The sequence below is a fragment of the Garra rufa genome, chromosome 10 (genome assembly GCF_049309525.1).
Source record: "Garra rufa chromosome 10, GarRuf1.0, whole genome shotgun sequence".
NCBI lineage: Eukaryota > Metazoa > Chordata > Actinopteri > Cypriniformes > Cyprinidae > Garra > Garra rufa.
Genome location: NC_133370.1, coordinates 30,907,577 through 30,935,111, shown reverse-complemented (window position 1 = coordinate 30,935,111; position 27,535 = coordinate 30,907,577). Strand labels below are relative to the sequence as shown.

The following is a 27,535-nucleotide window of genomic DNA, read 5'->3' as shown; positions in this document are numbered from 1 at the left end:
AATTGGGTTGATCTTTTTCTCATTTTCTGGGTTGGTAGATGCACCGGAGAACTTTACAATATTGTTTCATATTCCTGCATTACAGCTGATGTGACAAACACAGGCGGTCACATCTGGCCTATTGTAAGAGATACTTAACTAGAAATTGGGTGAATGAAGCATGAAGCTACTTTAAGGGGCAAGTTCTAGCTTAAGGCCTTACTTGGATGTCTATGAAACCCGGCAGTGTCTACAAGGGGTCACCCACTCAGACGCAGACAACCAAACCCTGTCAGGCAGATTATTTATGGTGCATCTCAGAGACTGTTTTACCACTGCTGCTATTCATGGAACCGCGGTGATCTTTAGAAAGCAGGAAGCAAGTGGTGATGAATGGACATTAACTCATGCAGTGAAATATCAATGTCACTGTATGGAGTTTGACCTACATATCACCCAATAACCTTTTGAGACATTAGACAGATGTCAAAATAGTATGGATGATGATTTTATAATGTTGTATAAAGGATAAATGTTTATTTTTTTCATTCTCCAGAGGCAGGATGGAAGAAGCAGAACTCGTAAAGGAGCGCCTTCAAGCTATTACGGTAACCACATGGGATTGTCTAGTTATTTCATGTCTCTGGAATTTACAACAACTGTATTGCAAACACTTACATAGCATCTCTATATAAACGTCCATTTGTCCACAGAATAAGAAAAAAATCCAAGAGGAAATTGCTAATAAACGGCTTGAGATCGACAGAGAGAAGCTAAAGCTTCAACATGTCAAGGTACCTATAGTTTTCTGTTCATCAGCATTTTTCTGAATTGTTACGGTCTGGGATTTGAAGCATCTCTATATGTATTTCATAGAAAAGGTCCATGAGAGATCTATGGCTCATGGATGGGATGAACAGCAGTAATGCACAGGAAACACAAAAAGCTCTTGAAGATGCACAACAAACTAAACACCTCAAGAGCAACATACATCGGTAAGATGAAAGAATACAGTTACATTTCATTATTGTATGGGTTCATTACTGTAGCATTATTTTATTTTGTTTTTTGATAAAGAATGCCAGAATGAGATTATCATGGCAAATCAGGCTCACTGACATCTCCTAAATAGAAATCATTTTCAATCTGAACACTGTGTTAGGAGTTCATTCTCTTAAAGATCTTTTGTATTTAACTCAAAGAATTTCAGGGCTGGTTGTGATGATTCCCAGCTAATGTCATTTGCCCTGTGGTGCCATAATGAAATCTATTAGAGTGAAGTATGAGGCAAGAGATGTGCAATGCTTTGTAACTGCATTGCATTGTAGTAGCAATGAAGTCAGAGAAGGATTCTAAAAAAAGCTGTTTCTGTGTCCTTGAAAGGCTGCTACATGCAGGTCGCACCCTGGCCCAAATTTTGCTGTCGGTTTAATTTTTCAGACTGATGATGATTCCGACTGAACATCAGTCTTAGGAGAGTAAATTCAAATGAGTGTTATTACTTATTTGTTTATATTGCTTTCATAACTTTTTAACAACTCATTGCTTCTTGGGTTTAGCATGTCTATGCAAAAAAGTGCAAACGGAGTGACAGGTGCTTTGTCAAGGATAGCAGTCTTGTGTGACTTGACCTGGTAATAGAGGTCAGTCACTGTGTGTGTGCCAGGACTGCATATTTAGAAAGTCTTATTTAAACAATTGTTGTAATAAATTCTCTGTAGGATAGAGAAAGAGATTGAAGCATTGGAGAGAGAGGAAATGAACATCTCAACAAATGAAGGGCTCATTTTAAAGAGGCTAAAAGCCATTGAAAAGTCTCCAGAGGACATCATTAAGGTATGCTGCTTTTGATGTGGTTCATAAATAAACAATATTAGAAACTGTGCTTTTTGCTTTAGTGAACTATATAGAATTCATTTTGTTAGACATTATTGTGTTTGTATCTCCACAGGCAGTGAATGCAGATTTCACATCAGGTAAATACTGTAAAACTCTGTCACAATGCTGTGCAGACCATAAAAAAATGACATTATTTTTGATCAATTTTGCCATATTTCTGAATCTTTTCATTGTTTTTGCAGAGCCGATCTATATTCATTCAACAATTCCTAATATGCTAAAGCCCAGCACACCCCTATTAAAACAGAGGAAGAAACAAGACCTGGAAACTGAAGCAAAAACCAGCCAAGCCAAACCTGGTAAACTGAAAGAAGAATGTAAAAGCAAATGTTTTATACAGGGTTTCCAAATCTGGGTTAAAGCGATAGTTTCATCAAAAATGAAAATTCTGTCATTAATTACTCACCCTCATGTTGTTTCAAATCTGAAAGACCTTTGTTTATCTTCAGAACACAAATTAAGATATTAATTAAGATATTTTTTTATGAAATCCAAGAACTTTCTGATACTGCATAGACAACAACACAACTGACACGTTCAAGTCCTTTTTCTTCAACTTTTTTTTTCTCTGGACGTACATTCATAAGAGTACCATGATGCATGGAAGACATATTAGAGAAGAAATTGTTGAATAAAGTTGCTACCTTTCTGGTCCGTTAATATGGTAGTTGCATTGCTGTCTATGCAGGGTCAGAAATCTCTCGGATTTCATTAATTAATTATTAATTATTCATTAATTTGTGTTCTGAAGATGAATAAAGGTCTTACAGGTTTGGAACAATGTGAGGGTAATTAATGACAGAATTGTAATTTTTGGATGAACTATGCCTTTAACAAATCCCTGGTAAACTCCAGGAAGCTCATGAGATGCTTAAAGCTAATTAAAAAAGTAAATAAATTAAATTCTAAAAATGTAATATCAAAATAATTTAAAGTAAGTATAGTTGTGTGACTATTAACCAAAAGCATATAATCATGAATATGCAAATGTGTTAAATTGAAACATTATTTTGGTGTACTTTAAGTAAATACTTTAGGTCAAAGGGGTTTGGCTGACAAAAAAGTTTGGGAATCCATGTTTAATTATTGTGTAAATCTGAAGTGTGCTGTTTTTTTCACCACAAAAAAAAAACAAAAAAAAAAAACAGGTCGCTTTACAGTCCCACTGCCATTGGTTAGTCATACAGATAGTCCTGCCTCCAAACTCGCCCCATTGGTTGAGCTAATGTTTTAATGTTGTGATGGCACTATAGCCACAGTCTTTAAAGGGATAGTTCACCCCAAAATGAAAATTACCCTGTAATTTACTCACCCTCAAGCCATCCTAGGTGTATATGACTTCTTCTTTCAGATGAATACAATCAAAGTTAAATTAAAAAATGTTCTGGTTTTTCCAAGCTTTATAATGGAATTTAAAGTAAAATAAGGTGCATCTATCCATCATAAAATGTACTTCTCATGGCTCCTGGGGGTTAATAAGGGCCTTCTGAAATAAAGTGATGTGTTTGTATAAGAAAACTATCCATATTTACAGCTTTATAAACTGTAATTTGTAGCTTCTGTTATCTGTCGTACGCACATTCACAAATTAGTTACAAAATGAGGATTTGTAAAGAAAAATGTCGGAGGAATACAAGCCGAGAGGAGACTGGTTTCCTTTGCTGTAAACAAAACTTGATTTTCATGAGACTAGCATATTCTCACATGAGCTTACGCTATGCCTATGTCCTACGTCATCCTCTGGAACGCCACTCTCTCGTGTACGTGTACGACAATTAGCAGAAGCCAGAGAAAGCCATCCAGGAAGCTATCCAAGTTTAATATTTAAAGTTTAAAAAAAAATCTAATATATTACACACATTCCATTTGCCTCTTACAGCTTTGTTCGCCATGGAAATTAACGTTCAGAAGGACTTACGCACTGGTGAAAGCCAAGTCCTCTCCACCTCCACCATTTCTCCTCAAGAGCTCCAGCAGAAAGGAATCAAAGTGTACGACGATGGCCGTAAATCTGTCTACGCCCTGCGTACGGATGGCCACCAGCCTGGTGCAAATGGAGTGGATGAACTCAGTCCCGTTGAGGTCGAGGAGCTGCTGAGACAGGCCTCTGAGAAAAAGAAGAGGTCCAGTCAAGTTCAGATGGACCCTTTATATCCCTACAAAATCTCCCATGAGCTACAATCAGCCCCCGACAAAAGAAAAAGCCACGAATCCAACGGATACCAAGATCCCTATAGCATCGACTTAGCGGCATGGCCTGAGCTTGTGTACGATGATGGTGTGTGCTATCGAGAGGATGTGGGTCATGGTCTTCCCCTCCTACCAATGCCTAATTACAATGACAGACCAAACGAATACTGTCACAACAGCCGAGGGGAAAGACAAGTGCTTGGACAATATTACAACCAAAGAGAGAACCACCGGGGAATGCAACTTTTGGATAGCGACATCAGAAACCACAGCCCATGTTCAACCTACTCTGAGGACTCCAAAATCAGCATCCTGAACGCCATGCCATCGGATGAACCCGTCACCATGATCTTCATGGGGTACCAGAATGCCGAAGATGATAGCCAAAGCTATGAGGGCTCAGTTCGGGCAGAGCTGGTGGTCATTGGAGATGGTGAAGATGAAGCGAGCAAGAGCTGCAACCCCCATCAGAACTCCAATGCCAACAACGCCGTTCCCTACTCTGCTGGACGGAAGGGCAAAAGAGACGGCACGGAGGATTCGTCCACTACAGGTACCAAGATCAAAAAAGTCAAAAGGAAACACAAGCACTGCTGTGTGTTGATGTAGTTTCACTAACACTCCATCAGATCTTCTATGATGCAGCTTCTCACCAGACTGGCTTCCCTCACTCTGCATGCTGGACACTGCTGTCTTACATTGTGCTTTTCAGTTTTTCAGTGTCTTAACAAACTGCTTTCTATTCTTCATGTTGGCATTTGCTTATGTTGTCTGACAATGTGTGTAGAAACACATTGTTGTGTGTGTGTGTAGCTTTAGAACAGGGGTCTTTGACTGGTGGTACTGCAATCTCAAATAGATTTTTGTGGAAATGTGAAAAAACAATGCCTAGTTCTGCCATGAAACTGTAGATGGTGCAGGCTGACGGGTTGTTAACGTAACTGATGAAATTAACAGAGTTATATGACTTGGCACAAGCCGATTGTTTAAGGTTGTGTACGCAACTAATGAGCTTGCAGCTTTACATTTAAATGGCTGGTAGCATTCACGGGCATAGCTTAGCATAGATCATTGAATCCTATGAGGCCAATATAGCATCGCGTTCAAAAATGACCAACGAGTTTCGATATTTGTCCTATTTAAAACTTGACCCTTCTGTAGTTATATCGTGTACTAAAACCGGCGGAAAATGTAAAGCTGCGATTTTCTAGGCTGATAAGATCAGGAACTACACTCCCATTCCGGCGTAATAGTCAAGGAAGTTTGCTGCCGTAATATGGATGCAGCAGGCGCAGTTATATCACACAGTGCCTGAAATTAGTTCCCAGCTAGGTAACTACCATTTTCGAAATTGTGACCCAACTTCAGGTGTTGCGTGATATTACTGCGCCTGCTGCGTCCATATTACGGCAGCAAACTTCCTTGACTATCACGCCGGAATGGAAGTGTAGTTCCTAATCTTATCGGCCTAGAAAATCGCAGTTTTACATTTTCCGCCGGTTTTAGTACACGATATAACTACAGAAGAGCCAAGTTTTAAATAGGACAAATATTGAAACTCTGTCATTTTTTAACGCGATGCTATATTGGCCTCATAGGATTCAATGATCTATGCTAAGCTATGCTAAAAGTGATATCGCCAGAACAGGAGAACGGCTGAATGGATTTCAAAACAGTAAAACTCAACTTAGTATCTCGGGGGAGTTGGAGAATGAGCCTATTTCCAAAAAAAAGTGGAGTGTTCCTTTAAGACTTGTAAGGCTTAAAGGCTGTATCAGCGATTCTAGGCTGAAACATAAAGTGTCACATTCAGCTGACCTTTCTTCACGATCCGCTCGCTGCTTGCCCCATGAATTGGCTGTAAAACAAAAAACACGTCTCTGTGGTCAGCCTAGGGTCTGAGATATGCCAAAAAAACAATTGGTGCTACCAACCATTCCACAGAAAAACAAACAGTGTTCCAACCAATCACCGTCAGGGGGTTGGTTTGTGGACTTTCGCTCTGCCTCCCTCACATTTCGTGCACCAGCACGAAAATCCACAACACCAACCCCCTGACGGTGATTGGTTGGAACACTGTTTGTTTTTCTGTGGAATGGTTGGTAGCACCAATTGTTTTTGTTTTTTTTGGCATATTTCGGAGCCTAGGCTGACCACAGAGACATGGGGCAGGCAGCGAGCGGATCGTGATGAAAGGTCAGCTGCATGTGACACTTTGTTTCAGCCTAGAATCGCTGATACAGCCTTTAATATAACATAAATGTCTCTTAATGAAATATGTAGTAGAAAACCCATTAAAGATTTACATTATTTTAAAAATCCACATAGATCTATACATATTTTGGACTATAGAGGGTGCCATTATTTTGAGGTAAAATGGTTGCTTTTTTTACAATACTGCTCTGAAAATAAAATACTGATACAAGGTTACATTGTGCGGCTTTTGGTTGTAATTTTCAGTCGAAGGGCAACAAGAGAAGCGATGTAAGTCTTCACTGTTTTCGTAGCGATAAGAAGAGAAGAAAAGAATGGAAAGATGCCAGTGGACAAATAAAACTTCCTAAAGACCTGCGTCTTTGTTCTCTCCACTTCACCCCTGATGCCTTTGAGGCTTTTAGTAGACCACAGCTACTGAAAGTGCTTGCAAACGCCAGAGACAAGAAAGGTTAGATGCCATCCTAGCAGGATGTAAATGTGACAACACTTGTCTAGGCACTGCAGCCACTGAAGGAGTTTCGCCTGAGTGCGTATTTCACTCAGTATCCAGGGGTGTTTAGACTCCTGAAAAATCGATGGAACGGCATTTGGTTTAAGCCAATGCTTATATCCATTGCCACCTGTAAGCTCTTTCAGTAGCTGTGGTCATCATATTAGTATTTTGTAGGGATGCTCTCGACTAAAGATTTTTCTGGTCAACTAGTAGTTGTTCATTTTAAGCATTAGTCAACTATTAGTCACACATCTATTAATAAACAATATAAATCATAATAATGAGCCTATAATTGCCTACATAGGCTAACAAGCGCTCAAGTGCATGCAAAAATAGCTTGCCACTGTTAACCGGCAGATATAATAATTATGAATGTGTCAGGGAAAAACAGCAAGGAGACTGCATTAATGTTTTAATAATTTATTGATAAACTAGTGCTTTCTTTGTTTTCGGTTTAAGAGATGAAGTCGGTGACACTGACTCTTGACATTATTTAAAAGTATACATTTCACTCTCCATAAATATATTCTTCATCTCTGTAAGGCAAATATACACAGACTTTCAATGTTACGCACTCAAGTTCACAGAGATGGCAGAAAGCGCGCCCTGTTTGCTTTATTTTACAAAAGCGCAACATTTAATTGTTGAACGGTGCACACATATAAACAAAGAGTTTACAGATTCAAAATATGTATTACTCTTTATCTGTTTATGAACAAAAATGTATTTTAAGAGCAAGTGACCGCACCAGTGCCTCCATCTGTCATGCAGTAGAAGCGCGTTACTATTCAGCTTCCACACTTCGCACAGACACTTCAATAAGGTCGCCCGATGGAAAGCCATATTTGAGGCCGATGAATGATAGGCCGGTGACCATTTGGATGTCCTGTCCAATGCACAATATTACCACATAGACCAGCCGTTAACGACCTGTCAGTCACGGACTGCGTGACTTCGCCACTTCCTGTGAAACTTTTATTCAGAGACTAAGGGACTAATACAATTTTGGTCAACCAATTCTTCTCGTCAACTAATGGTTAGTCGACTATAAGGGGGCAGACCTACTATTTTATTTTATAAGTTGTGTATTCCAAGTTGTTTTGTGGTTAAAATAGCAACAGGTAGCACCAGTAGCTCACCGTGCAACCATTTCATGTCATCAAAATAATGGTGCTCCCAAATTGTCAAAAAAAAAATATATATATATATATATAATTTTTTTTTTTTAAATGACATCTTTTAATGGGTTTTCCACTTCATATTTCAGTAAGAGACATCATTTATGTTATATTAAGTGATACAAGTTTTAATATCTGGGGTTTCCTATAAGATGTATGTTATTGCACATTTTAATTTCACTTAATACAAGTATTTGATAAGCCCTGCTTTTTAATGAATGTGCAATGTAAACATCATAGGTATGAAAATACATTCAGTAGGGCCTATATACATATTATTAATGATCAGGCTTAGAATGCCTCTATAAATTTTTACACAAAGTGTGTCCATATCCACCAAAGGATGCTTTGAAAAAGGTTGAAGACCCCTGATTTAGAGCTTTACCTCCCTCTAGTGGTGAAATGATGGAAATTCACATCTCTTTCAAAACAATACATGCTATTTGCAACTACTCTTTTATTTTCACCTGCCAAACTTTCTATGCTATTTCTTTTGACATTTTGCATATGTTAACTGTGCTTTTGCCACTTACAATAATTAGCATGACGGCATGTAATTTGCTGTGAAATGTACAGCCATGCTTACTGTCATGGATTGTGCTTCTTTGGTCTTTTGTCCTCTTTCTTTTGCTCTGACTTGTGTATATGAGTGTTTTGTGAAAAGCGTGACAGAGGAACCTTTGTAATAAAACTGATTGAATAAGTCTTGTTTTTTTTTTGTGTTTTTTTTTGTTTTTTAATATTCTGATAAGTCATGTTTAAAGGAAGAGTTCACACAAAAATATTTATTAATAGGTGTTATTTTAGTATTATTTACAGTTGAAGTAGAAAGTTTACATACACCTTGCAGAATCTGCAGAATGTTAATTATTTTACCAAAATAAGAGGGATCTTACAAAATGCATGTTTTTTTTTTATTTAGTTCTGACCTGCATAAGATATTTAACATAAAAGACATTTACATATAGACCACAAGAGAAAATAATAGAAAATCAATTCATAAAACAACCCTGTTTAAACGTTTACATACACTTGATTGTTAATACTGTGTTTTTACCTGAATGATCCACAGCTGTGTTTTTGTTTGTCCTACAAAGTTACATTTCCCCCTGTTCTTCAGAAAAATCTTTCAGGTCTAACAGATTCTTTGGTTTTTCAGCATTTTTGTGTATTTGAACTGATTTGATCCATCTTTTCACACTTTGGACAACTGAGGGACTCGTGCAAATATTACAGAAGGTTCAAATGCTCACTGATACTTCAGAAGGAACAACAATGCATTAAGATTAAGAATTTAAAGATCAGGGTAAATTTAACTTATTTTGTCTTCTGAAATGAAGAAAAAATATGACATTAAGGCAAAATAAGAAAAATGTACACATCTTAATTCTGTTCAAAAGTTTACACCCCTGGCTCTTAATGCATAGTTTTTCCTTCTGAAGCATCAGTGAGCGTTTGAACCTTCTGTGATAGTTGCATTTGAGTCCCTCAGTTGTCCTCAGTGTGAAAAGATGACTCTCAAAATCATACACTGATTGTTGGAAAGGGCTCGAATACACAAAAATGCTGAAAAACCAAAGAGTTTGTGAGACCTGAAGGATTTTCTGAAGAACAGCGCAGGAGAAACAAGGGACTCATGAACAACCATCACTAAAAAATCATTCATGTAGCCACACAGTATTAAGAATCATAAACTTTTGAACTGGTTCATTTTTATAAATTCAAGTATTATTTTCTCTTGTGGACTATATGTAAACGTCTTTTATGTGAAATATGTTATTCAGATCGGTACTAAATAAAAAATAACATGCATTTTGTATGATCCCTCTTATTTTGGTCAAATAAATAACATTTTGCAGATTCTGCAAGGTGTATGTAAACTTTTGACTTCAACTGTATATGCTATTATAGAATTTATTCATATTTTGAAATTAATTTTTAGTCATTAAATGTGCTTCTGTCTTTTTTTAATGTTTAATTTAGTTCAACTTTGTCAATTAACAAAATACATTTTGAAAGTTTTAGCTAACAATATCAACAGAATGTTATTTTATTCCATGAAACACAAAGGAAGCTTGACAGCTGTTGTCATTATTAACTGCCTGAGCTGCATGAAGGTTGTTGTTTTTTTTTTGTTGTTTTTTTGAAAAGTTCTTTTGTGTTCCACAGGAAATCTAACAGCACAGATTTTAAAAGTCATGAGTAAATGACAGTATATTCATTTTTGAGTGATCTATTCCTTTAATGCTGCAAAACAGACTGATTACGACGTCACCACCCACACAAATGTTGCTTGAAAAGACAAGTGACTCACTTTTGACACCACACCAACTTAAAGCCTTTATGACAATATTTTGCTGCTAGACTCGATATGAATGAAAGTCATTTAACAGTATGCTTTATCTAAAGAATGGGGACGCATTCCCACACATGACCCCCTCTCTGTCATCTCGTCATTGTAGAATACACAATCCAGCCCAGTCAATCTTCTTCAGAACCACACACACTCCAGTGGTGGGCAGATAATTTGCTGCGCATGTCTTCCAACCTTAAGAGGCTTTTAAGAAGGCTGCGTCGGGTGCTGAAACTCTCTTATATAATCAATCTTTGAGGATTATATAAATAGGGATAGCATGTTTCTGAGGACAAATGTCTTTATAGATGGAGTTTATTAAGATTACCCTTTTACTTAAACTGAACCGAAAGATTAATCGTTGAGGAGGTGGAATGCTTCTGAGAGCTATCAGTGAAAGCTGCTGGTGCTGGATCTGGTGTGCAGCAGCATGTCCGTGCTGTCCATTAACTCGTGTTTGGTTGGGAGGATAGAATTGAGCAGCTAAATCAATGTTTTTTCTCTCATACTCCCTACAGCATTACAGATACAGATGGAGAAACTGGGCCAAATGGCATAACAGGCACATTTTGTGGCACTCACACTTTTGAGACTCTTGCACGATTGTCCAAGGTGGCCAGCGAAACAAGAAACGTCAATCAACATCCATCAGCGGAGGCTTCTGAAAGCGAAATTAAGATATGTTATTAACACTTTTCAAGAAAATGCTTCACAAAAATATGTTGAATTTGAACTCTAACTCTAGCTATGTCTTATTCTGAAGGCTGCACCTAAAAGGGATAGTTCTCCCAAAAATGAAAATTCTGCCATTAATTACTCACTATCATGTCGTTCCAGACCCATAAGACTTTCGCTCATCTTCAGAACACAAATTAAGATATTTTTGATGAGATTTCTGAATCTGAGTGCTTTCTGATCCTGCATAGACAGCACCGCAACTGACATGTTCAAGGCCCAAAAAGGTAGAAAGGACATCATTAAAATACTCCATGTGATATTAGTATTTTAATAATGTCCTTACTACCTTTCTGGGCCTTTAATGTGATAGTTGCATTGCTGTCCATGCAGGGTCAGAAAGCTCTCGGATTTCATCGAAAATATCTTAATTTGTGTTCTGAAGATGAACAAAGGTTTTACGGGATTGGAACGACATGAGGGTGAGCAATTAATGACAGAATTTTCATTTTTGGGTGAGCTATCTCTTTAAGGAGGTTGCGTTTGTTGGCCACATAGATAATACAGGATGTCTTGTTTAAGAAAATGAACCATTATATAACTGACTGTTATTCCTTGTGGGTCGTAAATTACTGTTATTTATTTCTTACTTTGCAAATGTAATGGTTACTTTTCTAAATGAGATGACCTAAATTACATAATTCGGCGGACAAATGTGACCTCTGCAGCTTTTTAATTGAGGCATAGCAATTATGAAAGCTATACACTACCAGTCAAAAGTTTTTGACCTGTAAGTCTCTTCTGCTCACCAAGCCTGCATTTATTTGATCCAAAGTACAGCAAAAACAGTACCATTTTAAGATATTTTTACTATTTAAAATAACTGTTTTCTATTTGAATGTATTTTAAAATGTAATTTATTTCTGTGATTTCTAAGCTGACTTTTTAGCATGATTACTCCAGTCAGATGATCAGTCTAATATTCTGATTTGCAGAATTTTTTTCAGGTTTCTTTGATGAATAGAAAGTTCAGAAGAACAGCATTCATCTGAAATAGAATGCCTTTAACATCCCTTTTAATCAATTTAAAGCGTCCTTGCTAAATAAAAGTATTCATTTATTTAATTTCTTTCCCCAATTTCCAAGCTATTCATCAAAGAATCCTGAGAAAAATTACTCAACTGTTTTAACTATTGATCATAATATTAATAATAAATGTTTCTTGAACAGCAAATCAGCATAATATAATGATTTCTGAAGGATCATGTGACTCTGAAGACTGGAGTAATGATGCTGAAAATTTAGCTTTGACCACAGGAATAAATTACATTTAAAATATATTCTAATAGAAAGCAGTTATTTTAAATAGTAAAAATATTTCACAATACGACTGCTTTTGCTGTATTTTGGCTCAAATAAATGTAGGCTTGGTGAACCGAAGAGAATTCTTAACATTCAAAATCTTACTGTTCAAAAACTTTTGACTGGTAGTGTACATGAGAGAGCTATAATACTGAACCTTCAAAAAGTAAAATATTGCTTTTATATGTCAAAATACTGTATGAGACATCCTTTCAGATGTGTTCTCCTTGTAGAGGAAAACCCAGAATGACAATTAAACCTCATGATGTGTGTGTATGTGGCTGACAGCTGTTTGAGACACCTCTATTATCTGTGCTAATGAATGAATCAGTCTGTCTTTTGTTTTTTGTTCTTTTTTATCAGATGTCCATGTCAAGGTCATCTTTGTGAGTCCTTATTCAATAATATTATTATTATTAGATAAAATAGTAAGTGGTGCCTTTAAAACAACTAACAAATATTAAAGAGATATTTCAACCAAAATGAAAACAAGCCTCATTTTTGTTTAACTTGTATGGCCTTGTCTCTTCTGTGCTTATATTTTCAAAGGGTTAGTTCACCCAAAAAGTTCACCCAAAAATGAAAGATCTGTCATTAATTCACTCTCTCCAAACCCTTAAGACATTCGTTTATCTTCGGAACACAAATTAAGTTATTTTTGATGAAATCCAAAAGCTTTCTGACCCAGACAGCAATATAATTACCATGGTAAAGGCCCAGAAAGAGAAGAATTTGTTGAATAATTATTGTTTATTGCACACAAAAGGTATTCCTGTAGCCTCACTGATGTAACATGGACTATTTTATCCATGTCCTTACTACCTTTCTGGGCCTTGAACGTGTCAGTTGCATTGCTGCAGGGTCAGAGAGCACTTGGATTTCATCAAAAATATCTTAATTTGTGTTCTGAAGATGAACAAAGACATACTGGTTTGGAGTAATTAATGACATAATTTTCATTTTTGGGTGAACTATGCCTTTAATTTATATTAGATTTTAGATATTTCTTTGTTTATGTGATTACATTTCAATGTTAAATATTTAACATTTCTGATATCTGATATTTTTACTTTTTCGTCATACAATAAAAGTAGATTAAGGCCTGGGATAGTTATAGTTACCATTCACTCTCATTATATGGAAAAGAGCAGCTTGGACAATCTGCTAAATATCTACTTTTGTGTTTTACCGAAAAAAAATGGGGTTTTGTAACAACACAACAGTAACATTCAACATTTCTTTTTGATGAATAAACACCCTATAATATTCGTGGTCACTCAACTGATGGTGGAGTGATGTGGGGAAAAAAATAAATAATAAAATAAATCAGATTAAAGCTGATCCTTTAATACACTGAGCCTTTGTATTTTATTCTGTGCACCGGCGACTTACAGCAAACAGCCTATAACAGACGTCTGGTGTGAGCTTTTTTTTTTTTTTTCAGAGCAGTGAGGATTGTGTGCAAATATATTTTTAGGTATAGTCTCCTTTCCCTATGTGCCTGTGAGTGTGAGAGCCAGAGCTTGTCATGTCTGTCAGTGGAGTAACTGTGCTGCCATTGGTCGATTCCCACGCATTCAATCAGAGCTGTGGCTTGTGTCACACACATTCACACACACTAACACACATACATGCACTCAGAGGAAGAACCGAGACCTTCACTGTTAAACCAGACGACCTCAAAGCTTCATCACTGACTGTAAGTATGCAAATTCCAAACTTTTCTATTGATGTCTATCAAACATGTGACACATCTGTCAGTCTCTGGACGGAGAGATGAGTCATTGGGCATCTGCGTCTGGTGAGATTTGTATGCATCTTTAACAAGAGTTTAAAAAGGGGTCAGAATTACACTTAAGAGTTTTGGAAATGTGCATTGTGGTGGGAAGGTCTTACGGAGGAAAGACACAGAGGAGAGAAAGATGATGCCTTTTTTGGTGTTACATTTTCAATTTGTTGGAGTGTATTCATGCTGCTATTCTGTCAAGCGTGTGGGATGGTATAGCTACAAAAACAGAGAAGACGGGGAGAAATTAAATAAAAAAAAAAAACATGCAGAGCCTGAGCCAGTAACATTATTTGGCATTATTTTAAAAGACATGTAAAGATATGGATATGATGTTAGAAAGGGGAATTACACAATAAATAGACTTTGCATCACTGCTGACATCCCTGCAATAGAACATGGCAGGTGAGTAATACAGAATACTGGATTATTCCTGGTAAACATACCAATAAATCATAACTAACTTTATTTTTCCAAATCCAAATGTAAGAGATTTGTCTGTGTCAGAGGATTCAGAGTTGAAAATGAAGCCTTAGAGGATTTTAAAATACAGAAGCGGATTTCTTCAAAGAGATTTTTCCTTTATTTTCTGAAATAACACTTTACATTGTTAAATTAAAATACCTGAACAAGCTCTGCCATCTATCAAAAAGTCATAAAGCGTTTATTTTAAAGAGCAGGTCATATGGTATTTTAAAGTGTCCTAATATTGTGTTGGAGTCCCCTACAACAGGTTTAAATGCGAAAACATTGTAATTTTCTCAGAATATTCAAAATTTTTAAAATGATTCATTCGAAGCAGTTCTGAGCTTAATATCTGTAAACCCCTCCCTTCCATAAGCCTACTCTCCTCTGATTGGTCAGCTGGCTAAGTCTGTTGTGATTGGTCTTTCCATGTACAATGCGTGTCGGAAACGAAACACTTCACAAAACAATAATGGTGGATATGTTAGCCGAGTGATGAACTGATGAAACAATACAGTATTAAATATTATTAAACAAAGTAATTAGAACAATCTACATCAATCAACACATTCTTGGGAAATAGTAGGTTCACGGCAAATTATCAGAACTATTTCAGTATGACATTATTATCGTTGTTTACCTGAAAACCTAATGCTGCACAAGGTACAGTGTATCGCATATTAGCACAAAAAACCTTGATATTTTGCGCAATGTATGCATAACATATTATTCATACTTATAGGCTGTGGTTCAGAGACGCTTGTTGGTCCAAATGAAGTAAGTGCAGGCTTATCTTTCATGGACAAGAGTTTAGCGAATCCCGCGTTGAACTTGTTAAGATTAGAGAAGCAGTCATTAGTAAAATGACGAGCACCACAAAAGGTTCGAATATTGTGGTATTGTGGTATCGTGGAACAAATTAATTTTAACCACTGATTCTTCACATCATCATCTTTCGGCAATGAAAACAAAACAAACTTGGTTTCACATTGCAGAACACAGCGTCTTACATACATCTCGACATGATGTAAACACACTAACTAGCGTAAGTATTTGTGTTGCAGGTCAGAATGTTCGTATTTTGCGGGCAGGCAAAATATGAAAAAAAGTATGTTACTTAGTGACGTATATCGGTAACAGGCAGAATATTCGAAAATATGTCGACTCGTTAAAGGAACACTCCACTTTTTTTGGAAATAGGCTCATTCTCCAACTCCCCCCGAGTTAATAAGTTAATAGGATTCAATGATCTATGCTAAGCTATGCTAAAAGTGATATCGCCAGAACGCTGAATGGATTTCAAAACGGTAAAACTCAACTTATTAATTTGTGGGGAGTTGGAGAATGAGCCTATTTCCAAAAAAGTGGAGTGTTCCTTTAAGGCGGTTCAGAGTTTACTTTCTTTTAAGAGACAATATCTTTATCATGCACTCTTTAAGTTAACAGTTTTGCAGACTGTTTACATTCAAGGAGCTATGTTACAAACCGCAAAAAAATATATTTTTCGAAAACCCATATTACCTGCTCTTTAATAAATATGTAAATAAATATTTCTACAACTGATTGTTCATTAGATTTCATTAGATAAATAAATATATAGGTAAAATAATTAGGTAAATTTATTCGGATAAGCGGTTATTTGTATCGTTTTGCAACAGTCGTTATTCAGAAATACCTGTTACTGAATAGATTTTAGCCAATAAGTATCAAGTATTAAAGTACATACACATATACATATAAAACATGTGAGAATAATGTTACACAGCGAGAGTGACCTTGATCAGAATTATGGACTGTATGTTCATAATCGCGTGGGCAAAGCCAAGCGTTCAATAGTTGGTTGAGAAAGTGTGGGCGCCCAGAGGGACAGAGCGGATCTGTAGCTCAGTGCAACCAGTGCTGGCGGGGCTCAGACATTCAGTTGCGGCCGTTTCTGTCAATATCTGTTCTATCTGCTCTATTTCACCTTTGACAATCGCTGCTGGATCGATAGGTCTGAACAGGAGTTGGTCGCGAGCTTGATTTCCCCTCTTCGAGTGCAACCATATGAATTACTCCCGACGCGTCGCCATTTGGTTACTCGCGTTATCTGTACAAATTATACAGGCATGTGCGTATTGCGGTAGATTTGAGATGATATCCGTTTGGCTCCTGTTTTTAAAGCTGCTGGTAGGTATGAAAATACTGAAGCTTTGTGCATCTGTTGCATCCGTATCTGCTTTGGCGAACATCTGCATGCGCAAGGCACGAAGAGGGAATGGTGCAGGAATTCGGTGTGCTGCATTTTTTGTACTGTCGTGTTTGGCAGAGTGTCCGATGTATTTTAAAAGAGTTGTTGTGCTGCGTTGTCTCCATCCGACATTTCGTGACTGATTGGCAATACATTCCTTATCTGCTTGCAGTAACACTGTAGTGATAACAAATTATAAACACTTCGATTTTTCACTAATCAAAGTCACTTAAGTATCATTTACAGGAGATTAGATGGATGAAGGATAATTCACTTTCACATCAAAAGCAAACCCATATTACGTTCTGTGGAAAATAAAAGATGTTAGCTAGAATGGCATCAGTCACCATTCATTTTCACTGAAGATGTTAGTCCAACACATCTTAATTTGTGGGTGAACTATCTCTTTAATGTAACAGTCAAACTTATTGGATGATTTCTGATGACATCACTTTGCGCTGTGCAGAATTCCACCTCTGGCAAAGTGCATGTAATGTTCAGACATCAGAAATGTATTTTCCAAAACAGGCAGGATGAGTCTGGGGTTAATGGTGGTCACAACTCCAGCAGGCATGTATAAAAGAACATCTCATCCGCTCGATATGAGCAATAGATTTGTTTCTCTGTCTCTCTTACTGGATAAACTCAGGCTGATAGCCATAATAAACCTACGGCATGGCACTTTGATAAGGTTGGCTCTGACTAGAGAGCTGCTTCTGCGTGGCTCATAAACAGGACAGCCTCCTCAAATCCAGCATGTTGCCAAGCAACCACTACTTTTCAGGGAAAAAAACGCAAAACAGACCCTCTGAAATTATATCTTGCCAATAAATTATGACGGTGACAGTGTTATATAAAATGGCATTGTGATCATCCACATACTGTGAGCTTTATATTTTATGAGTGAAAGCACTGAAGCAGAACAGTATGGAATAGCAAACTGCTAAGTGATAAATGGTGAATTAGACATTTAAAATAATTTTAACTAGTTCTTGTAACTGAGTGCAGACATTTAATGCTTTTGGATTAACAATACTTTCAAGTATGAAGTGTACTTCACTTTATTTATGCTTGAGCTTAATTTTTGTGATCACAATTTGCCATAGAAGCTTTTGATTTACTGGATATTAGAGCATGGAATTTTGGATGTCTCCCTAATTAACCCCAGCTGAATTAGCTCATCATCTTATTTTAAAGAAACACTCCACTTTTTTGGAAATAGACCCATTCTCCAACTCCCCCCGAGTTAATAAGTTGAGTTTTACCTTTTTGAAATCCATTCAGCCGTTCTCCTGTTCTGGCGATATCACTTTTAGCATAGCTTAGCATAGATCATTGAATTCTATGAGACCAATAGCATCGTGTTCAAAAATGACCAACGAGTTTCGATATTTGTCTACTAAGACCGGCGGAAATGTAAAGATGCGATTTTCTAGGCCGATAAGATAAGAAACTACACTTCCATTCTGGCTTAATAGTCAAGGAAGTTTGCTTAGCATTGATCATTGAATCCTATTAGACCAATAGAATTGCGTTCAAAAATGACCAACGAGTTGCGATATTTGTTCTATTTAAAACTTGACTCTTCTGTAGTTATATTGTGTACTAATACCGGCGGAAATGTAAAGATGCGATTTTCTAGGCCGATAAGATTAGGAACTAGACTCCCATTCTGGTGTTATAGTCAAGGAAGTTTGCTGCCTTAATATGGACGCAGCAGGCGCAGTAATATCACACAACGCCTGAAATTAGTTCCCAGCTGGTATAACTTCTAACGAGGAACGCTCCCTGTGCATTCAGTTGGTCACGTTTGCTGCGTGATATTACTGCGCCTGCTTTGGCCATGTTACGGCAGCAAACTTCCTTGACTATTACGCCGGAATGGAAGTGTTGTTCCTAATCTTATTGGCCTAGAAAATCGCAGCTTTACATTTTCCGCCGGCCTTAGTACACAATATAACTACAGAAGAGTCAAGTTTTAAATAGGACAAATATCAAAACTCGTTGGTCATTTTTGAACACGATGCTATTGGTCTCATAGGATTCAATGATCAATGCTAAGCTATGCTAAAAGTGATATCACCAGAACAGGAGAACGGCTGAATGGATTTCAAAACAGTAAATCAACTTATTAACTCGGGGGGAGTTGGAGAATGAGCCTATTTCCAAAAAAAGTGGAGTGTTCCTTTAAGGCTTATAAAATTCTGTCATTACTAACCCTCATGTGGTTCCAAACCTGTTGATCTTCTGAACACAAATGAAGATATTTTTTGTTGAATAAAGTCGTTATTTTTGTTTAGCTTCATAAAAGTTGCGTTGTTGTCTATGCAGGGTCAAAAAGCCCTCAGATATCATCAAAAATATCTTAATTTGTGTTCCAAAGTTGAACAAAGGTGTTACAGGTTTGAAACGACATGAGAGTGAGTAATTAATGACACAATTTTAATTGTTGTATAAACTAACCTTTCAAAAATACCAAAATTATCTAAATGAGGGTAAAATTAAAGAAGAATGTTCACTAGAAGTCACATACTTTGTGGCTCAGATTTTCTGTGAGGCTTCTAAAACTTACTTTAATGTAGATTTTCAGCCCACTTTGAGACTGCATGCTGTTAGAAACCACTTCTCATGGTTATTTGCTACAGAGAGGTCCACCCACTTATATCTCACAGCATGAATACAAGAATAGCTTGATCAAACTAAAGTGACACTGTGCAGTTCTGCTAGAAACAGCACAGGGCTGGTTCTTCTAGCTTAATGTTGACTTTAATTGCATCCAGAACTTTTCAAGTAGCAAGACTAGAAGAAAAAATGTTGGTGTGTGATGTGTTCATTGATTTTTGTATTCCTAAGTTTGGTATTCCTTTAATACTGAACAGCTCTTTTTGATGTAACTTTCATAGAGAGCCACAGCTGGTGTGCGAAGGTCATATGGAACTGAACTAAATGAAGACAAAAGCACCCCTGTAAATCAGCAACAAAAAGAGCAGGAATACCTCTCTGAAGCAGTCACCATGGAGACCAGCCAGCTTTCAGAAATGGCTGATCTAACAGACTGTAAAATGGATCCTGGTTGTACAGAGGACCAGACATGCCAATTCACCGAGGAGGTGAATGACTGTTTTGTTGCATATTTCTCAGAGTGCCTGGATACCTCACAGAGAAAACCCCATGAAGATCTGGACGGGCAGGAAAACAAAGCCATAACTAATGAATGTGACAGCTCAGGTGAATCTGATGGAAGCAAAGACTCTCAAGAAGGCATTATGGTTAAGGTCAATGAACAAAATGAGCCTCCTGGCATTGCATCTTTGGCCTTTGAGTCTCATGAAGAGCCTCTTGTGAATGACAAACCAGAAGAAGAAATGGAAATCAACAATGTTGATGATGCCCAGGAGAAAGAACATGATGAACCTGAGGAGAGGGTGGAAGCACAAGAAGAATCAGTACTTGAAGGACAAGAGGAATCAGTGCTTGAAGTTCAAGAAGAATCTGTGCTGGAAACACAAGAAAAATCAGTGCTTGAAGCACAAGAGGAATTAGTGCTTGAATTTCAAGAATCTGTGCTGGAAGCACAAGAAAAATCAGTGCTTGAAGCACAAGAGGAATTAGTGCTTGAATTTCAAGAATCTGTGCTGGAAGCACAAGAAAAATCAGTGCTTGAAGCACAAGAGGAATCAGTGCTTGACGTTCAAAAAGAATCTGTGCTGGATGCACAAGAAGAATCTGTTTTAAAAGCACAAGAGGAATCAGTGCTGGAAGCACAAGAAGAATCAGTGCTTGAAGCACAAGAGGAATCAGTGATGGAAGCAAAAGAAGAATCTGTTCTGGAAGCACAAGAGGAATCAGTGATGGAAGCACAAGAAGAATCTGTGCTTGAAGCTCAAGAAGAATCAGTGCTTGAAGCACCTGAAGAATCTGTGCTGGAGCAGCAAATCAATGAGCTGGTGATTTCTGAAGCCCCAAATGAATCTTGCCCAGATATGGATCGAGATGACCTAAGTGACTGTCTGCTTGTGGAGATGGCAATAATTTCATCAGACAGTGATGCTGATGAGCCGTGGAGGTCTTTAGGTCCACCAGTTGTTGATAAAGGAGAGATTGAAGAGAACGGTGATCTTTTGGGTATGGATGAAGCAGAGGTAAACTCAGAAGACCAAGCAAGGCAGGAAGACAATGAAACGATTGAGAGCAATGCTGAACTTGAAGATGAAGCTTTGACTTTGAGCATTAATGAAAGTGAGATTCTGGAGCAACCAGAGTGTCCCACTGAATGTGAGCTGCAAGATATTTCTTTAGACTCTTCGGCCCATTATTGTAGTTTAACCAAGATTGCAGAGGATGAGGAAGAGCTTGGTAAAACCTCAAAGCACAGCCTTCAGCGCCTGTCCTGTTCAACTTCAGAGCTCGACAAAAAGTTGCCAAAAGACTTCTGCGTGGTTCAGGATATAAAAAGCGAGAATGTTAGCACAGAACATCTGGATTTCAGGGTGACTCGCAAGCAGTGGCAGAAGATGGAAGAGCAAACAAAGGGTCTGGTGCACCGGCCAGTGATGAGGCAGGCATCTTGCCAGGGTGGACATAACTTCATGTACACACCTGTCCGCAACATTGATCGCTCCAGAAGAGATCCTGACATAGAGAGTCTTGGTCTGGGGGATTACCAGTACACTCAATTCAGCCCCTGTTCAGAAGACTCTGGTCTTGATGACACAAGCTACAGGTCTCCTTACGATGAGCCAGAAACTCCAGTAGAGCGGGAGATTCGTGAAGCTCTCGAGCGAGAGGAGAATTTCAGACGGGAGAGGGCAATGGCAAAGATGTCTGCTGGTGACACTATGCAAGTTAAACCCAGGCCTGGTGTTCTTCCCCACAGCAGGTCAGAGCCTGGAGAGAAAGGACGGATGTTTGACACACCAGAGGACAGATGCAGATCTCAGAGGTCTCCTAGTGCAAAAACTCCAACTTTGTCCGTCAGCGCTTCATCTGGAAAGAATCCCACATACCATGAAATGACTGCCAACAATGTCATTATACTTGAGCCGGATTCGTACCCCACCAGCCCACGGAGCGGAGGAAAAGGTGGGATGCTTTCTCCAGGGACGAGCAGCTTCCACGAATGGCCATCAGACATGAATAATGTCATTATCCTGGAGACGTCGAATCTCATCATTCGAAGTGCCTCAGAGTTCTGCCTGAGCACTGCATGTCAAGAGACACAAGAGAGCACCTTTCAGAACAATCCCTTCTTCAAACTGCGCTCCCACAGCACCCAGTCTCTGGTGGATCAGGAGATCAAGTTGGTGAGGCAAAGAGAAGAGGAGCTTAGAAGGCAGAGAGCACAACTATATGTAAAGGAGAGATATGACACAGTCCTCGTGTCTCCCAACCAACTGCAGAATTTCACTTATGAGAAACCAGGTAACACATTTAGCATATTTACTTTGGGATAGTTCACCCAAAAATGAAAATTACTCCATGATTTACTCACCCTCAAGCCATCCTAGGTGTATATTACTTTCTTCCTTTAACAAATACAATTGGAGTTATATTAAAAAATGTCCTGGCTCTTCCAGGCTTTATAATCGCAGTGAGTTGAGATTCAATAGTTCAATAGAAGTCCAGTAACGTGCAAAAAATAAGTACTTCACATGGCTATGGGGGGTGAATGGGGGCCTTCTGAAGCAAATCGATGTGTTTGTGTAAGAAAAATATCCATATTTAAAACTTTATAATCCATAATCTTTAGCTTCCGCTAACTGTCGTATGTGTGTTCACAAAAGAGTGGCATTCTAGTGGATGGTGTAGGACATAGGCATAACGTAAGCTCTGGTGAGAATATGCTATTCTTGCGAGAATCAAGTTTTGTTTATGAATACAAAGGAAGCTAAGGAAAACCAGTCTTCTCTTGGCTTATATCGAAATCCTCCAACATCTTTCTTTAGTCCTCAAAATCCTCATTTTGTACTTTCAAATTTGTGACAATTGTTTTGTTTTGCTCGCTCCTTTGCACTTCCGTGTTTGTCACTTCTCACTGGAGCTTATGCCATGCCTACATCCTACATCATCCGCTGGAACGTCATTCTCTTGTATACACACATACGTATAGCTATGTGGAGTACTTTTTATGATGGATGGATGCACTTTATTTGACTTTAGAATCTCAACACCCATTCACTGCCATTATAAAGTTTGGAAGGGCCAGTACCTTTTTGAAGGGTTAGTTCACCCAAAAATTAAAATAACCCCATTATTTACTCACTCTCCATGCATCCTAGGTGTACATGACTTCCTTCTTTCAGACAAATTCAATCAGTTATATTAAAAAATCATCCTGGCATTTCCAAGCTTTATGATCATTGCACACCAATCCAAGTCCAAAATTGTCATCTGAAATTTCTGCATGTTAAAGAAAAAGTACGACCTCACGTTGTGTCAATCACGTTTACACACTGCCTCCAAAACTTTCATCCTTCATATTAAAGTTCGGATCAGGTTCACTTTTCTGCGTTTTCGCATCCGTAGCAAGCATTTTGATAGGAAAGGACGAAAAAACCCGAGAAAAAAACGCATACAAAAATTTCTGACTCAGTGTGCAATGACCTTTAGAATTGCATAGATGGGTGTTTCTCTTCATCAGTCCAGAACAAGTCCAATAAAGTGCATCCATCAATAATAAAAAGTGCCTCACTTGTAATGTGTTTACCTCTCTCCATGGCGCATTCGTGTTCGTCATTCCCGAATAGCGCATACGCGAAGCCAACGTTTTACGTCACCCGTTCGGAACTGCTTCCGTGTACGAACAACTGGCGCAATCTAGGATAAAGTGATTCTTACATTTTAAGTACAGATATTTTGAGGCACTTTTTTATGGATGGATGCACTTTATTGTACTTGTTTTGGACTGATTAAGAGAAATACCCGCTCGTGCAACTTCAAAGCTTGGAAATGCCAGGATATTTTTTAATATAACTCCAACTGGATTCGTATGTAAGAAGTCATAAACCTAGGATGCCTGGAGGGTGAGTAAATGATGGGCTAATTTTCATTTTTGGGTGAACTAACCCTTTAATATAACTCCGACTGTATTTGTCTGTAAAAAGAAAGTCATATAGACCTTTTTCCTGAGTAAACCATGAGCACCGCCATTACGAATTCTAACGTCAGATTGGAGGCTCTTCTGTTCCGGTCTCCATAGGAACCTATTCAAATAGCCACCATCTGTTTTTAATGTAGCTAAGGTCGGCAGCTTCGTGTCATTTACACACTCATTAAACTTTGTGGAGTGAGGCACTGACAAACTGACAAATGTCATTGCGATATTGACAAGTGATGGCGCTATAGAGCCATGTGCTTTTTAAAAACATTTAAATAGGTTTAAAATTTGATTATCAACTCGAAATATATGCTAGTTTGACTAGAAACACTGGGGACCGGAAATGCAAAGCATTCTTCAGGTAGTCAGGCGTGACTTCCGTGGTCAAGAAAAACGTCTATGCACTTAAGATGGCTTGAGGGTGAGTAAATCATGGGGTAATTTTAATGTTTGGGTGAACTATCCTTTTAATTGATGTCATTACATAAAGAGGTAGTTCAGTAAATGTCTTTTCTCTTGTTTGGACTCTTTACAGGAGAAGTGCCAGCAAAATCGAAGTCATCCCCTTCATCTCCATCAAAGACGCGCAAAATGGATCGCTCCGCTTTGTCCTGCGACCACAAGGTACTTAAATTAAGGCATGCTATAATTCAAAGTTGCAGAATTTTGAACTGTACATATTTTTCTGTTTGTCCTCTCATGTATCATATATAACTGTCATGAATTCCATTGCAGTGTTTCTTTCTGTTTTTCATTCGCACGTCTTTGACATCTCATTGATCTGTGCCCATTTCACCTTGAAACTGGAAACTGCATGCAGTTTTACAGGTGAAGCTTTCTCCTTTAGTTCCCTGAGGCACCGTTCCCTCGAGTCAGACGGAAAAGTGCCCTGGCCCAGAGGTGGGAAGCAGGTATCTTTGCCAATCATCAGCAGGAAGACTGAATGATTTGCCTAAATGAAGCATCAAAGCACAAATCGTGTTTCCATTACAGTATAAGCATGTGCAAATAGTTTTAGAGTTACATATTCATTACTAGTACAAACCTGGAACTTGATAGGTGAGTAAAAATATTAACAACTGATGTCATACCTTTTTACATTTTTTGGAAGCTAGTATTTTCAATCCTGGATATACTTTTATATTATTCCAGATGAAGAATTTATACCATAATGTATTCCTAAATTGCACTATGTACAAAAAGTATGCCAAACATTGAGACATTTATTATTCTAATTTCACACAGTGAAGAGCAGAAGCTAAAATACATTCATCTATGATTTAATCTGATCAAAAGTGCAATTTAAGACAAGAGAAGACCGCTGCTTGGAATGTCTAATAAATTATATTGTGGATGTAGCTTCCAGAGGTGTTACAAGACAAGTAGCTGGCTTCTGTACAATAATTACATTGTGCGCCTTTTAAATATGTTATGCTTTGATTGTCTGCATATGTAAATGTTTTTTCTTCAGTGAAAGTAATAATTTAAAAGATGTGTGAATTTTACTTCATAATATTCATGTTTGAAATGTCTTAATATATATGTTTCTTCCTTGCAGGATGTTTTCAATGCAAAATACTGTTCAAACCTTGAATAAAATGAAACTCATAATGACGTGCTGTATAAATTATAAAGTCTTCATTCCAATTTCTGTACTGCCATAGGATTCATATGTTGGTTATACATTCCCTATGGCGGCGAGCAGCGAGATGCAGAATGCTGAGTTTCCAATCACAAAAACAGCAAGGATAGCCACTCTAAACTTAGTATTCTGTGGAAGCAGAAATAAGAGCATTTGGTTAAGATGCTTAAAAGAACAGTGTATATGGTTGTTTTTTAACTTTATGGTAAGCCTTGATGGTTGTTTTTTGTTGTGCATATTGCAATACCAGACTTTTTTATTCAAATTAAACTAGAAAAAGTTTACCCAAAAATGCAAAATTTACTTAAAACTTAAGTTATACAAGATGTAGGTGAGTTTGTTTCTGCATCTTTATAAATTTGGAATAGCATTACATCACTTGCTCACCAATGGATCCTCTGCAGTGAATGGGTGCCGTCAGAGTGAGAGCTGATAAAAATATCACAATAATCCACAAGTAATCCAAACAACTCCAGTCCACCAATTAACATCTTGTAAACAGAAAGATGTGCATTTGTAAGAAATTTATCAAGACATTTTTTAACTTCAAACTGTTGCTCTCAGATAAAATATGAATCCTTGTTGGAAGAATCGTTAGACTTAGAAGCAACAGTTTAAAGTTGTTAAAAAAGCCACATTGATGGATTTCTTTCTCACAAACTCGCAGCTTTTGGCTTTGCAGGATTTTAACTGATGGACTGGAATCATATGGTTAGTTGTGGATTACTGTGATGTTTTTATCAGCTGATTGGACTCTAATTCTGACGGCACCCATTCACTGCAGAGCAAGTAATGCAATTCTGAAGTTCTCCAAATCTGTTCAGGTGAAGAAACAAACTTCTAAACTACTTCTTGGATGGCTTGAGGGTGAGTCAATTTTAGCCAACTTTTCATTTTTGGAAACTATTCCTTTAGTGTTTTCATCTCTACCATTATGTTTGAGTAAAGTGTAAACTTACTCGGTTTACGTCCCCCATAATGTATGAGAGAACTGGAAGTTCATCTTCATTTTCACTCTCTGCTGAAACAAGAAACATTGATAAACATATATAGAAATGCATAAGGAACAACATATTCTGCTTCATTTCACTCTCAGTTTGAATTATCTTGCAATTTATGTCTGAACCACAGGCAGAGGGAACATGCACTGTACATCCAGCTGAATCAGATGGCAGCTTGTGACTTATAAACCTAAAACTTTCAAACTAAATGAGGTTAAACTGCCTTTGCACAGTCTTTCAAACATTAAATGTGAAAATGAGCTACATATACAAACCTTTTCTAATAACACCACGCTTATGAAGTGTTAACACCAGCTTTAACACAATGGTCCAAACCACAAAAGTAGCGAGAACCCCTGTGGTCCACGGGTAAGGCAGCAAAAGAGACTGTTGCCCTATTCCAGAAAGCATGGAAACCCCTGAAATAATAATAATAAAGAAATAACTTTATATTTTAAAAAAAGCTTCTGAATTTGATATTACTGATAGGAAGTGATTTGAGATAAAACCTCCTAAACAGCAAAATTACAGAGAGCAAATTCACCTGCAGTAATTTCAGCAGCATTTCCAACACCCCAGTGGAACCAGTTGAATATCCATCGCCTGGGAAAAAGAAATTATTGTGTTGTGTTATGTTATGCTTCAGATATGTAAGCAAAAGCTACCAAGATGCAAATTCAAGTTAACCGAGGAGTCATTACCTTGAGGAATCTGGAGCTGGTCTGAATGCAGCCATTATAGGCTGACAGAAAGCGAGAATCATAACAGTGCAGCCAAAGTATGGATGAACACCCGCTCTCTGCACAAAACCAGTGTTGTTACAGTATTATCTCAAACTGAAACTATTACAATACTATTTTTGTTCACTGAAATAAAGATTAAATAAATAATAAATTATACAAAAATGTTGCCTTGGCAAGTAACTTAAATAAGTTTACTAAAATTACTAAAACTTAAATTAACTCAAAT

The 27,535-nt window shown here is 37.6% G+C and overlaps 3 protein-coding genes across 5 annotated transcripts in view; 2 read left to right on the top strand and 1 right to left on the bottom strand.

Annotated features, from left to right (window-relative positions):
* Positions 1-537: 537 nt before the first annotated feature.
* On the top strand, positions 538-12,815 carry palmda (palmdelphin a). Of its 2 annotated transcripts, XM_073849892.1 has the most exons (8): positions 538-587; positions 693-773; positions 856-974; positions 1,701-1,815; positions 1,931-1,955; positions 2,061-2,177; positions 3,758-4,621; positions 10,828-12,815. In XM_073849892.1, the coding sequence occupies exons 1-8, from the start codon at positions 543-545 to the stop codon at positions 10,866-10,868; spliced, it is 1,407 nt and encodes a 468-aa protein (XP_073705993.1). In that variant the 5' UTR covers positions 538-542; the 3' UTR covers positions 10,869-12,815. The 2 variants fall into 2 exon arrangements, with proteins under 2 accessions (XP_073705993.1, XP_073705992.1); XM_073849891.1 differs by lacking the exon at positions 10,828-12,815 and having other exon boundaries at positions 3,758-8,642.
* Positions 12,816-13,867: 1,052 nt separating this feature from the next.
* LOC141344964 (uncharacterized) lies at positions 13,868-25,534 on the top strand. Its single transcript, XM_073849868.1, has 4 exons — positions 13,868-14,045; positions 19,731-22,248; positions 24,459-24,547; positions 24,771-25,534. The coding sequence occupies exons 1-4, from the start codon at positions 13,875-13,877 to the stop codon at positions 24,864-24,866; spliced, it is 2,874 nt and encodes a 957-aa protein (XP_073705969.1). The 5' UTR covers positions 13,868-13,874; the 3' UTR covers positions 24,867-25,534.
* A 20-nt stretch (positions 25,535-25,554) lies between these two features.
* Positions 25,555-27,535, bottom strand: part of frrs1a (ferric-chelate reductase 1a) — a 10,161-nt gene continuing 8,180 nt past the window's right edge. The window contains exons 11-15 of one of the 2 annotated variants that reach the window (XM_073849869.1): positions 27,268-27,365; positions 27,111-27,169; positions 26,842-26,985; positions 26,525-26,586; positions 25,555-25,694 (exon numbers count right to left, since the gene is read on the bottom strand). In XM_073849869.1, coding sequence (XP_073705970.1) covers positions 25,602-25,694; positions 26,525-26,586; positions 26,842-26,985; positions 27,111-27,169; positions 27,268-27,365 — 456 coding nt within the window. In that variant the 3' untranslated portion in view covers positions 25,555-25,601. The remainder of the gene's footprint in view (positions 25,695-26,524; positions 26,587-26,841; positions 26,986-27,110; positions 27,170-27,267; positions 27,366-27,535) is intronic. The other variant, XM_073849870.1, reaches the window with a different exon arrangement.

Bases quoted from the DNA above. Each gene is read 5' to 3' on its own strand.
- palmda (XM_073849891.1), top strand. From the start codon at position 543: ATGGAAGAAGCAGAACTCGTAAAGGAGCGCCTTCAAGCTATTACG. The intron at 588-692 runs GTAACCACATGG...ATTTGTCCACAG, and splicing joins AGCGCCTTCAAGCTATTACG to AATAAGAAAAAAATCCAAGA. The intron at 774-855 runs GTACCTATAGTT...TGTATTTCATAG, and splicing joins TAAAGCTTCAACATGTCAAG to AAAAGGTCCATGAGAGATCT.
- LOC141344964 (XM_073849868.1), top strand. From the start codon at position 13,875: ATGTCTGTCAGTGGAGTAACTGTGCTGCCATTGGTCGATTCCCACGCA. The intron at 14,046-19,730 runs GTAAGTATGCAA...TAACTTTCATAG, and splicing joins TCAAAGCTTCATCACTGACT to AGAGCCACAGCTGGTGTGCG. The intron at 24,548-24,770 runs GTACTTAAATTA...TTTCTCCTTTAG, and splicing joins CTTTGTCCTGCGACCACAAG to TTCCCTGAGGCACCGTTCCC.